General features: G+C 41.8%; 1 protein-coding gene across 4 annotated transcripts in view; it reads right to left on the bottom strand.

Moving 5' to 3' along the window:
• Nucleotides 1-12,692, bottom strand: part of CAMK2A (calcium/calmodulin dependent protein kinase II alpha) — a 176,239-nt gene that overhangs the window by 136,191 nt on the left and 27,356 nt on the right. For all 4 annotated transcript variants that reach the window (XM_042449335.1, XM_042449337.1, XM_042449338.1 and 1 more), the window contains exon 2: nucleotides 2,054-2,148. In XM_042449335.1, the coding sequence (XP_042305269.1) occupies nucleotides 2,054-2,148 (95 nt within the window). The remainder of the gene's footprint in view (nucleotides 1-2,053; nucleotides 2,149-12,692) is intronic.

Here is a 12,692-nt window from a genome sequence, read left to right as displayed (position 1 = left end):
AGTGGCTTTCTTGTGCTGCAAGTCCCAGAATCATCCAGCCAAATTGGTCACTGGCCAAGCAGACTGGAGGATTTTGGAAGCTGTAATCCAAAAGAGCAATTTTCTTCCCTGTTCTGAAAATAGTTATAGTATTCTCAGTTACTATATATGGCCCTAAAACATAAGGTCACATCCCTGGACCCAGTGGCTGATGCTGATTAAGTCATCACCTGAGCCTCAGTTCATCAGCAGAAATGGGGATATCAATCATCTAGCTGTGGGGAGGCTAGAAGTGAATGGCACAGCATAGTTCCATAGTTAATATGCTATACACCTTAGAGGATTAAGAGAATGTACAAACTAGAATATGGCAAATGTTGGAGGTGTAATTTCGAGAAAGGTAATCTTGTGCACATATGATGGAAATGTAAAATAATTCAGGCATTTTGGAAAGAAATTCACAACTCAATTCAAAATATCTTAGAGATTAAATTTCCCTTGGACCCAAAGCTTTATCTCCTCAATATGACAACAGTGCTAAAATCTGAAGATGAGAAGCAACATTGGAGAATACTGCTGTACATGGTAACCGCCGCAAGGGTGGAGGTTGCTAAGCTGTGGAAATCGAATAAAGTCCCAACATGGGATGATTGGATGATGAAAGTTAATGAGTATAGGGTACTTGATACACTTTCTTGTAATGTTAAAAACTTTAGCAAGAAAAGAACGAAAGAGGATTGGAGGAAAGTGATAGCCCTTTGGGAAAGAGAATGGAATTTGAATGCGGAACTTATTGAAATTTAGATGTAGGCACTGTATTGTCCCTTGTTCTGTTAATATAGACTGATGTCCTTAAATGGTAGTATGCTAAAGCTGAGTTTTCCTCTCTCTTTTGTTTTTACATTTTAATGGTTCTACAGTCAACTGGATACTATGAATCCCAAAAGAAAAAGAAAAAAGGATGATAGGAACATAAACCAGGGAAAGTACAATATAAAATAAATTGCTGTATATATAATTTGTCTTTATGGTCAAACTGATTAGGTAGCACAACAGGTGTACTTTAGGGATAAATTTAGTACTAATTTGGACGACTGTACTATTGTGACTAATGTATTTGGACAAACATACATAAGGTTAGCAGTATTGCTTAATTTATACATCAATATTCTTGAGCAGTGGGAAAATTGTGATTGTTATGAGATGAGTTCTTCAACATTCCATGATTGGAAGGAAGGGAAACCTTGGAAGGATCTTAGAAGATAAGAAGATAATCTGTACCAGAATTTACATATTCATTTTTCGCTTGTTATATTGCATACATTGTCTCCTTTATGTAATTTTCTGCTGGTAACATGGTAACTTGTTTATATTTGTAAAATTAATAAAGATTATTTTTAAAAAAATATGCTATTTCAGGACTGGCAAGAGCGTGACTCGGTCTTAATCCATTCAAAAAACCCATTCAGTACTGAGACTGGTCTTTGTCCTATTTTCATCCCATTCCCCAGCCTCACTGAGTGGCTAAAAGGAGAACCTGGAGGAAAGGGTGGACTTACTATGCACAAGGCCCTTAATGGCCCTTACAGGTACCTTTTTGGACTCAGGCCCTGTGCTGTGATGTTGGTCTAGAGACAGAAAGAAAGATCAAGTTGGTTGGGGAACAGGAAAGGGAAGCAGAAGGTGAATGGGATCTGGGTGAGAAAAGGTGGCACCAAGTTCAGAACACATACACAGTTGTGTGGATACTTATGAATTAAAAGGCAGTATCAGCATTGCAGGAAGAATTGATGGGAACAGGATGGCAATATGAGTGGGCGCTATAGCTCTCAGAATCAAATTTCTGGTTGCCAAGACAACCAGATTGTTCCTCCCTGGTCCTGCACTATAACATGATTCCAGCATATATGAAAAAATGTCTTTGCTTCTTTCCTGAAAACATGTACCTGTACCAAATAAGCATCAAAGCAGCATCAAAAGCAATTAAGATTCCATCAGCTCCCATTTATGTTGGTCACAGTAGCCAAGAGGTCTAGGCCTCTGATGTGTATCAAGAGCAGGCAAGCGCACTTACCACGAGCTGAGAGTTTCTTGGTGTTTATGATCTTGGCAGCATATTCTTGTCCTGACAACACCTTCACGCACCTCCTGACAATTGAGAAAGCACCTCTGCAGGACAGAAGGGAAAAAACCCAGAATGAAACAAAATGCTTGTAACAGGTGGGGCTGAATAGAGTCACATCCCCCATGCTAGGATGTTCAAATGTAGGAAAGTTCAAAAGCAATAGAGCATAATAAGCATCCTGCTGGATCAAACCAAAGGGCAATTTGGATCAGATCAGATCTGGATCAACTACCCCCCAGAGGCCAAACAGATGGCCTGTGAGGCCTCCAAGCAGGAGACAAGGGATGGTAGCCTTTTGCTGCTGTTGTTCCCCCAAAACTAGTGGTGAGAATTATGGTCCCTCTAATTTTGAAGGTAACATATAGCTACCTTAACTAGGAATATAGCTGTTCCTTTAAACTTATTTAATAGCAATAGGAATAGCAATGGGAGGGGTTGGGCTCTTTCTTTCTTTCTTTCTTTTTAAAATTATTTTCGTTAAACATAAATTTCAATACATAAGAGAACATTAATAAAATAAACACCCCCCCACACACAAAAGCAATAACTGCAACAAAAAATACAAAATACACACACAAAATAATCAGTACATATATGATCTTCCCCACAACTGAAAACCTATGTCTATGTATTGTTATGAAGCCCAAAATTGATAAATCCCCCCACTGTAGTCTAAAAAGATGGATAAACATGTCCCAATATTTCTTAAAGTTAACCAAAGACCTTTTTCATTAACACTGTCAATTTATTTGTTTCAGCAAGCTCATGTATCTTCACTAATCTCCTTCTCTTAGAATAACAGCTTCTTTCCATCTCTGCCTGTACACAAGTCTTGTTGCTTTAATCATGTATTGCAGAATTCTTCCATATTTCCTTTCAATCTGTCCTTCCATCACTCCCAGTAGATAAAATTCAGGTCTCTTCTGGAACTTTAATTTTAAAATTTACCACAACATTACATGAATTTGAGTCCAAAATTTCAGAGGTTTATCACATGACCATCATATATGGCAAGGTGTAACAACCTTTTTTTTATCACACTTCCAATATTTGTTAGTTAACATTTTTGTACACCTTTGAAAGTCTTTTTGGTGTTAGAAACCACCTGTACACCATTTTATGGGGGGGGTCAGATCATGACCTCCCTCCCTTCCTTCCTTCCTCCCTTCCTTCCTCCCTTTCTTTTTTATTTTTCTTTCTTTCTTGTTTTGAAACAGGGTTGTTAGTCATCTCTGTCCCTCCTCCAAACCTGTCTTGTCTCTCTGGCAGGAACAACTGGTAGATCTGCTACTGCAGGGGCAGTGAAATCGCTCTCAGTTTTATAGCTGTTCCCCATGTGGCTGCTCTAGGTTACATGCAAACACCACCTGCTTGAGGCCCAGCACCTGAACAGTTATACAATCTAGAGCAGCAGTCTTAAATCTATAGGGATTCACCAGACCAATGGTTCCATGACCTACAACTGTCCTAGGTTTGGAGGTTAATCCTTCATCATCACACTTTCTCAGCTGCTTTAAAAATGTCCTGGATTCTCTCCCTTCTTCCCATTTCCCCCCTTTGTCTTCAGCTTACTTCAGTTGCTGCAAACTGAGTTCAAAGTGCAAAAGCACTCTGTACTCAAATTAGTAGGAGGAACAGGAGGGGAGCAGGGACGTAGCCAAGGGGGGGGGTTCTTGGGGTCCGGACCCCCCCTTCCGTTAGATAAAATGAATGGTGCGTGCTGCCGCGCCACTGCACCCAAGCCCCATTATAATGGTGGCACTTAGTCTGGACCCCCCCTTCCCAAAATCCTGGCTACGTCCCTGAGGGGAGAGGAGGTGGCAGCTACTTGTCCTTCCTAAAATCACTATCTAAATTCCAGGCTTTCTCTGTTTAAAATAGTAGTTTTGTGTCTTCTTTCTCAATGTTAAGCTTTACCCTCTTGTTTCCTGGTCACACCCTTTTGACCATATGCTGATGTGATTCAGCTACATGAGTCCTGGTTTTTATCTGTGAGATTTTAGAAGGTATGCATATCCACAATTGCCACAGTTCTTTTGTCACAGCATCTTTTCATGTGGGGATTAAATTATGTTGAACAGAAAGAAACATCAACATTTTCCAAATAGAGATGATCATCACATGGTAGATTGAGGAAGAGTGGGATGCAAATCCATTCAAATCAAGGATAGCACAAAAAAAGAAGGGAAAGGACACTCTCCCTTTAAAAAAAGTAATAATTTCTTTCCTTCAAACAAGAAATTTGGCATGTTCCCCCTTAGCTTTCATATTGTCTTCCCCTCACCCACATCACCCTAGATCAGGGGTAGGCAATCTTTTTGAGCCAGGGGCCGGGTTGCTGTCCCTCAGACAACTGGGGGGGCCGAAGCAAAAAAAAAAAAATTAAATATATATTTTAAAAAAATTAAATATATAAATAAACCAGGACAAATGTAGGACAAAATTTTCAAATGGAAGACACTTTTTTAAAAAAAATGGAGGACACGCAAAAAAAATTGCTGATTTTTTTAAAAATGTTAATATAAATGCATGTTTTTGAGGCTTCTATAGACAATTGCCCCCCAAAGGCCCCGGCGGCAATCGGCGGCAGGACCAAGCTTGGGCCGGTCCCAAGGCCTCGCTGGCCCGCATCCGGCCCACGGGCCGCAGGTTGCCTACCCCTGCCCTAGATTATAACTTTTTCCATTGGTGGAAAATATTAAACTCCTTCTGTCTTATCAATTGTCTCCTAGCACAGATGGGAACATGTGCCAGTAAAAATGTGTTTTAATGAAGGAAAGAATACCACCAATGTTTTTTTTTCCCTTTCTGAAAAAGCCCCAATTAAAGCTGACACTGCTGAAACCTAACATCTGATCTGACTGAAAAGGTTACAGCTCCATCAGCTACCAAGACTTTAGACAGACCAGGCTAGAATTAAAGTAAAATCACATTATGATTGCTGAAAAGCAAAGTTCCATTACCATTTGATGGGTCCCTTCATGGAGCACCTTGGCCCAAACTACTTAAGTTTTTGCATGAACATAGGCAGCCAGGAGTATATCAACTGAATTGGGGAAATCAAACTGTACATTTCCCATTGCAAATGGACAAGAACTGACTTCCCTCCACTTCCTATTCAGCTGCTGTGGAAGCTCCTGAAATCATAATACAGTGTACCCTTGGTAGCTGCTAGGGTTTGGTTCCAGGATCCCTTGTGGATACCAAAATCTGCACATGCTCAAGTCTCATTAAATACAATGGATAGTAAAATGTCATCCCTTATACAAAATGGTAAAATCAAGGTTTGCTTTTGCATTTCAGATTTTTTAAAATGTTTTCAAGTCATGGATGGTTGAATCAGTGGACGCAGAATCAGTGGACTGTTGTTGAATGCCATAGTGGTTTGAGTGTTTGACTACAACTCTGGAGACCAGAGTTCGATTCCCAGCTCAGCCCTTAAACCCACTGGGTGACGTTGGGCAAGTCACATACTCTCACCCTCAGGGGAAGTCAGTGACAAACCTCCTCTGAACAAATCTTGCCAAATCAAAAACAACAGTTGGATCAGTGGATGCAGAATCAGTGGATACAGAGGACCAACTGTATGCCAAACCTTTATCTAGCTGTAATCCAGTGGTGGAAATGATGCAGCTGCCCAGATGTTGTTGGGCTGCAGTTCTCAGCATTCCTGACTATCGGTGGTGCTGGGTACCAACACGGTCTGGAAGCCTCCATTATGCCTTACCCTGCTGAAATCCTAGAAGGCCTTATACTGCATAATACTACATAGTACTGATCCCACTTTAATTGCCATAGCTGTATCCTATGGAATCCGGGGGCCTGTAGTTTGGTCAGAAGAACCAGAGGAGATCTCTGGGTGAAAATTCTAAGTACCCTTCCCTAAAATACCAACCCCACAGTTCCACAGGATGTTGCCAGGGCAGTTAAAGTGGAACCATAACACTATACAATTGACCCTCCATATCCATAGATTTTTTATCCATGGATTCAAGCATCCACAGATTGAAAATATTCCAAAAAATATAAATTCCAAAAAGCAAACCTTGATTTTGCCTTTTTATATAAGGAAAACCATTGTACTCTGCCATTGTATTTAATGGATGTTGAGCATCCACAGATTTTTGGTATCCACAAAGGGTCATGGAATCAAACCCTAGTGGATACTAAGGGTCCACTGTAATTATGAATTGTGAAAGGGGCCTTACTGTCTTAACTGGTTTTCTATCCCTGATAATTCCGTCCTGTACAAGAAATGCTGCCCATTCTACCTGAAAACTCAGTGAAAAGCCCATCACCTCTTGTATTGTTGTTAAAATCACTCAATAGTTTATGCATCTGGAATTATCCCACTGGCTTGTGAGCATTTTGTCACTGAAACCCAGTCTGCTCTGGGAATCCATGAATTCAGGTAACTTCCTTCTTTCTCTTCAAACTTAATGAGTTTTATCAGGGGCTGTACCTAGTATACTTACTTCTACATACAGTACATACATACAAACACACACACACACAGCTTTTCAGTTTTCCAGAGAGAATGAGGAAGAAGCCTTGGTCTTATTTTTTTCTCTCTCTCTCCCTTTTACTTACTTCCTCTTTATGTGAGTCCCACAGCTAAGTACAATCCAGGATAAACAATAAAAAAGTCAAAAAATTACTTTTAAAAAGTAATTAGATATTGCTTCGAGTCTAAATTTTTCAAAAGCTATTCTCTACCTCAGGGGTGTGAATTATGCAACCCTGAAGGCCATATTTGCAGCTCCTTTTCTCCTAAAAATGAAAACCATAGCATACTTCTCTACAGCACACTTTGCACCTATTATGTAAATTATTCTAATTAGGCACATTATACTGATTTGCATTTTAATCATGCAAATTAGGCATGTTAATTGTTGCATTTCCCTCCTCTCCCACTATACCATTTCATACCATTTCTTTTTACAGTCCATATCATTTTTTACAGTTACTTCTGATCTGAGAGAGCTAGTATAAAGTATTATTTAAAATGCTGGACTTTGAACAGGAAGACCCAAGTTCAAAGCTCTGCTTATGGACCATCACACACATTCAGTAAACCTGCTTTACAGGACTGCTGTGGGGATTCAAACGAAAAAGGAAACAATGTGAAGTGGGCAAGTCCATTCACAGAGCAGTACAAATAAAAGAACAGTAATATAAACATTTGGACATTGTGCACAAACACTTCCAGTGATATTCTCATCAAATGTATTTCATTTTATTCCTTTTCTTTTGGATATCAATTTTTCACTGATGGCAAAAGACTAGCATCCATGAAAATATCACATGAGGCCCAAGAGAATGACTACCATCTGACAGGGCAAGAAACAAAAAATAAATTAAAGACAAATGGTAGTATTTGAAGCAGTCTGTGTGTCTGACATTTATATGGGCATAAATGAGGCACTAACAACAACAACAACAACAAAATATCTCCCTATTGAGACAATTCTCAGTGCACCTAATAAAGTGAACTACAGTCTGCAAAAGCAGTTTTTAAGGGTAGATAAAGGTAGGTGCTACTAGAGCCTGTTGCTCTTGTGGCAAAAGCAAACACAGTTACCCTCTTGAAAACTTTAAAAGGTATTCTTTGGTGTCAGAAAAGAATTCAAAACAGTGCCTGCCCAATATAGCAGATATGTCCATTCCCTTAACCCCACCCTTGTACTTCTCCTCAACATACATCCTTTCCATCTCCCTTCTCCATCCAAGTACTAAGCAGAGCTGATCCTGTTTAGCTTCCAAGATCAGGCAAGATCTGCTGCCTTTTGGGTGTTTAGGCTAACATATGGCAGGATACAGACCGCCCAAAAGCGCGGTCTGCCGCCACCCTAGTTTGCTGCGTGAGGGAGCCACAGTGGACAAACCGCGCGGCTCCCTCACACAGCAAAAAGAAGCTGAAAAAAGAGGTTTCTTTTTCCAGCGCCGTTGTGATGTCGCAAGGAACCAATGGCACACTTGCGGCATCATAAAGGCGCTGAGATGTGTGGACGCTAGGCATCTGTCACATCAAAATGGCAGCACCCGTATGTAAAGGGCACTGCCATTTTGACGCCCTCGTCACATGCGAGGGGCGAGGGGCGTCTGAAAGCGCCACCCCTCGCACGTGACGGGGCGCCTCATAGCGCCCGTTTAAATAGAGCCATATATGTGTGTTGTGTGTCTTCAAATCATTTCTAACCTATGGCGACCCTATCATGGAATTTTCTTGGCAAGATTTGTTCAGATGGGGTTTGCCATTTCCATCTTTTGAAGCTAAGAGAGTGTGACTTGCCCAAGGTCACCTAATTTCCCGGGCCCAGCAGCTGGGATTCGAACCCTGGTCTCCCAGTGTCCTAGTCCAACACTCAAACTACTATGCCACACTGGTTAATTCAGTGTTTAAGCTAATACTGTATCCTAATTACTGAAGTAAGGAACTGCTGATTCAAAGTGCAACTATGCTTTCCACAGCCTTGTGCATACATATATACAGAAAGCCATTGAAATCATGGTAGGCTTTTTATGCTGATTCACATATATTAAATGCTACTGCATACTATACATCAAAACTGACGTGGAAATAGAAGTTGTGTGTCTTTTTCTCTTTTCCAGAAAAGCCAAAGCTGTATCTCGTTGACCTGAACAGAATCACCTACCTGCAGAGAGAAATACCCTGCTCCTTTCTAAAAAAAGCTTGGCTTTTGTTGAGCAGACACTTCTCAACTGTGCAACTTTTACTGATTATGTAAAAGTTGGGAATGGTCATCAGGTAATTTGCTGAGAAGTAACTACCTTGCACTAGGACTCAGGAGAAACAAAGGAAGAAATGGGACACGTCATGAAGGGATATTCCCTGGCTGACTGTGTCAGTGAGCACAGGCTCCTGATAATGGTCGCTGGCAGTATAATTTCTGGGGGTTCCACAAACACTGTGACTGTTTGGGCATGACTACCAGCTTTGTTTTTCTCTTCCCAGTGGCATCACTCCTCACCAGAGGGGTTTTGGACACAAGAGATTTTTCCCCCAGATAATCTGCAGCATATCTACTTCTGGTGGCTCTCTGCATTTGAGAATGCCCTGTTTGTTGGCAGGAGTTTGTTTGGGCTTTTTTTTTTCCTATCGCTTGCTTATTATAATCACAAAACCATTTCTGTTAGGCCTTTTACATCCTGTAATAAACATCTACCATTAGCCAGAGTGAAGTGGCTGCCTCAGGTGGCAGATCGGAGATGTCACATAAGGGCAACAAATTGCTAATTATTGAATTTTGTATTATTGTATTTTTATTGCCAAGGATAGAGGGGGCAGAATCAGGCCCTTGTTGAATTATCTGGTTCACTTGGTAAACTAGTCTGACATGTTTTAGGTATTATGTGCCTTGACATGGTGGGGGGGTGCCATTTGCTGCAGCACTTGGGTGGAAGAATATCTTGGTTGGCCCCCGAAGCACCATAACTTTGCTCCTTCCCATCTTTCACCCCTCTTCCACTATGTTTGCTTAATAATTACTGTATCTTTGTATCTAGTGGCATTTCTTCCAAATCTGTTTAGTCTTGGGGGAGGGGATAAGGAATAACAACAATCATGAGCACTTTCTCTTCCAGCAAACAGGCATATAGGAAAGAAATCAGCACAAGGAAGAGACTGTGTGGCCTCTGAGGAGAATGGTGAATAATTGATTTTCCTGCTGGGGTGGAAGGACGAGGGCAATTTGAGCCTGAATATGAATCTTTAGTCAAATAGGAGCGCAACGGGGTGTAAGGAACAGAAGCAACGTGTTCTTTGAAATCCACGTAGTGAAGCAAACCCACACATAAAGGGACCCTACTGGAAACCATTGTTCTGGGTCACATGACAACTGGGCCTGGAAATGTGAATGGGGTTTGTTTTATTTATTTATTTTGTAAAAGGAGACCCTTCTGGAAGAATTAAAGGGAACTGCCATCACAGTGAAGCAGGGACTGAGACCAGGTACTTGCTCTGAAACTGTTGAGTGTGAGCATGAGTCTTTGCCTGCGTATGATGTGGACTATTAATATCCCATGCACCCAGAGGGCTGAGGGTTTAATTTGGAAGAAGGCTAATAAATGTTTCATTCTGCCTTAACAGAAAGGGCCACCGATCCATTTTGCTTGCCTGACTATGCCCCCCCCCAGCACTGTGAGTTCCCAGCAGCAGGAGAGGGGGATGTGAGAAGTGTTCTGTGACAATGTCTCCACGACAGGCTCTAGTACCTGGTTTGGGTGGGAGGGCAGGTGGGTGGAAAGAGAGATGACAGTCATGTAATTTCTGTGGAGCTCAAGTTTAAATGATGCATACAGTATGAGACTGTAGCTATTCTTATAGCTGCTTTGCACCAATGTGGCGCAGTGTTAGGGCTTGCCTGATGAAAACCCAGGTTCAAACCCCTCCTGAAATCCCTGTTTTGTCTATCGCAAAGCTGGCACTCACCTGTTAGTGGTTAGGACTAGCATGGGGCCATGGACATCCCATTGCCCCTGCCCTCTCCCCATGAGTGCTTTAATCTGCCTAGCACAGTTCCTGACTTTTCATATCTAAACATCCCCTATCATAAACCTGAAGCAACCTCAGATTTGGAAGGGGGAGGATTTGCAGGTAGAATAGCATCTGCTGCTATGGCTCAGGACTCATTTGTATTAGTGGAAAGGTGTTTAGGACAGCATGGACTCTAATGATGGTGGCCCCTCTCAGGCCACTTCACTATAAGGGCACACATTCACACTTTTAGGTGAATGGAGTTACAGAGACCTTCACACCAAGTATAGGAAAGTCCTGGAATACTTACAAGCTGATAAAGAGCCTGAGAGAGGAGCAGAAGGCAGGAGTTATGAGCTGCCCATTATCCACACTTTAACCCTACCTGCTAGCAGGTGTATTGGGATAAATTTTCACTGACACCTAAGCATGCAGGGGTAAGCTGTGTTGGCCATTTAACAAATACAAACAAAAATCCATCAGTAATACCTTTATTGGCCAACAGAAATGCACAATATACTTGCTGCAGACTTTTGAAGCTCCATGGGCTTCTTCATCAGGCAAGATGTTTCAAACCAAACAGGAGAGAAAAGTAGGGGGTAAAAACCAATTGGAGATGTTAGTCAGATGTCTGCATGTTGTTTCAGTCCTTAGTAAAGATGCTACGCCAAGGAGGATATCTTTTGCAGGCAGGCTCCTTCTCCTTCTGGCCATGCAGCAATAGGGAGATTTTCAAAGTCCAGGAAATTTAAAGTCCATTTGCATCTCAATGGGTACCCCTCTTTGCAATCCAATATGTCTCTTAACTAAGTGTATATTTGGTCTGAATGAACATTCATTGTAACATGTGAAATTCCTTCAGGTCTAGGTCAAATTATAATCATCCCTAGGCTAGTCTACAGCTCAGGATGCTGTAGGAAAGGTGCACTGATATATGCAACAGCAGATCCTTGGTAGGATTGTCTTTGTAAATCTCTCTGGATTTTCTTTTCCCATGACTGATTTACATCTGGACATAATCACATGCATTTTGCCGCTGATGCCACCAGCCGACAATCCTACCAAGAATTTCCTGTTGGATATATCAGTGCATTTTTCTTGTGTTGTTCACAGTGATAAGATTGACATGTCACTGACATTGAATGTCACAACTCTGCGTCTCCTCCTTCATTACATTCAGCCACCCATAATATGTCATATATGACATCATATCATCCCCTTCATGAGGCATTCTCCCCTCACCCACAGGAAGTACAGTGGGCCCTTCCCTTATGCGAGGTTCCAGATCCCCCCACATAAGGGGAATTCCATGTATGCTCATGCCCCATTGAAAACAATGGGGCGTGTGCTTGAAGCACCGTGCATGCTATACACTTTATTGTCATGCAGCTTCAGCTCACCAGATAGCTAGAAGGCATTCTTTCAGTGCAAGACTCCTAAACCCAAGTGTTTATTGCATTGCAATAAAAAGTGACTTACCACGGCCAAATTCAGTTCTAATTTGGGAGACATCTGGATGTTATCACATGCATTTTGCTGCTGATGCCACCAGCCACGTACATCCTGGGTAATTTCTGGCTAAAATCCAAGCTCAGAAGGCCTCTTTTCAAAACCGGTAAGCTCCTGGCTTTGCAAATTTGGCAGCTGATCTCAGATTCTAGCCAGAAGTTAGCTGGGCTGCGCTCAGCCGGTGGCATCAGTGGCAAAATGTATGTGATAACATCCAGATCTATCCCAAATTAGAACTGAATTCGGCAGCGGTAAGTCACCTTTTTAGCAATGTGATAAGCTCTCCATTCTGAGAAACTGCAAAGGAATGAAGTCCACTTTGGCCTCCTACAGGACCTTGAGAAACTGCATATTATTATGCAGTCTGGGGGTGCTTCTTGACTCGTCGCTTCACCTGACTGCTCAGGTGAATGCGACGGTCAAGAGCACTTGTTATCAGCTTAGGCTGATTCGCCAGCTGCGCCCATACCTGGCCCAGAGGGACCTAGAAACTGTTGTACATGCTCTGGTAACTTCGAGACTGGATTTCTGCAACGTACTCTACATGAGGCAACCCTTATACCAAACTCGGAAGCTGCAAAT

This window comes from Sceloporus undulatus, chromosome 2, assembly GCF_019175285.1.
Source record: "Sceloporus undulatus isolate JIND9_A2432 ecotype Alabama chromosome 2, SceUnd_v1.1, whole genome shotgun sequence".
Taxonomy (NCBI): Eukaryota; Metazoa; Chordata; class Lepidosauria; order Squamata; family Phrynosomatidae; genus Sceloporus; species Sceloporus undulatus.
The sequence above is the reverse complement of the archived record's forward strand: the minus strand, read 5'-3'. Positions and strand labels throughout refer to the sequence as shown.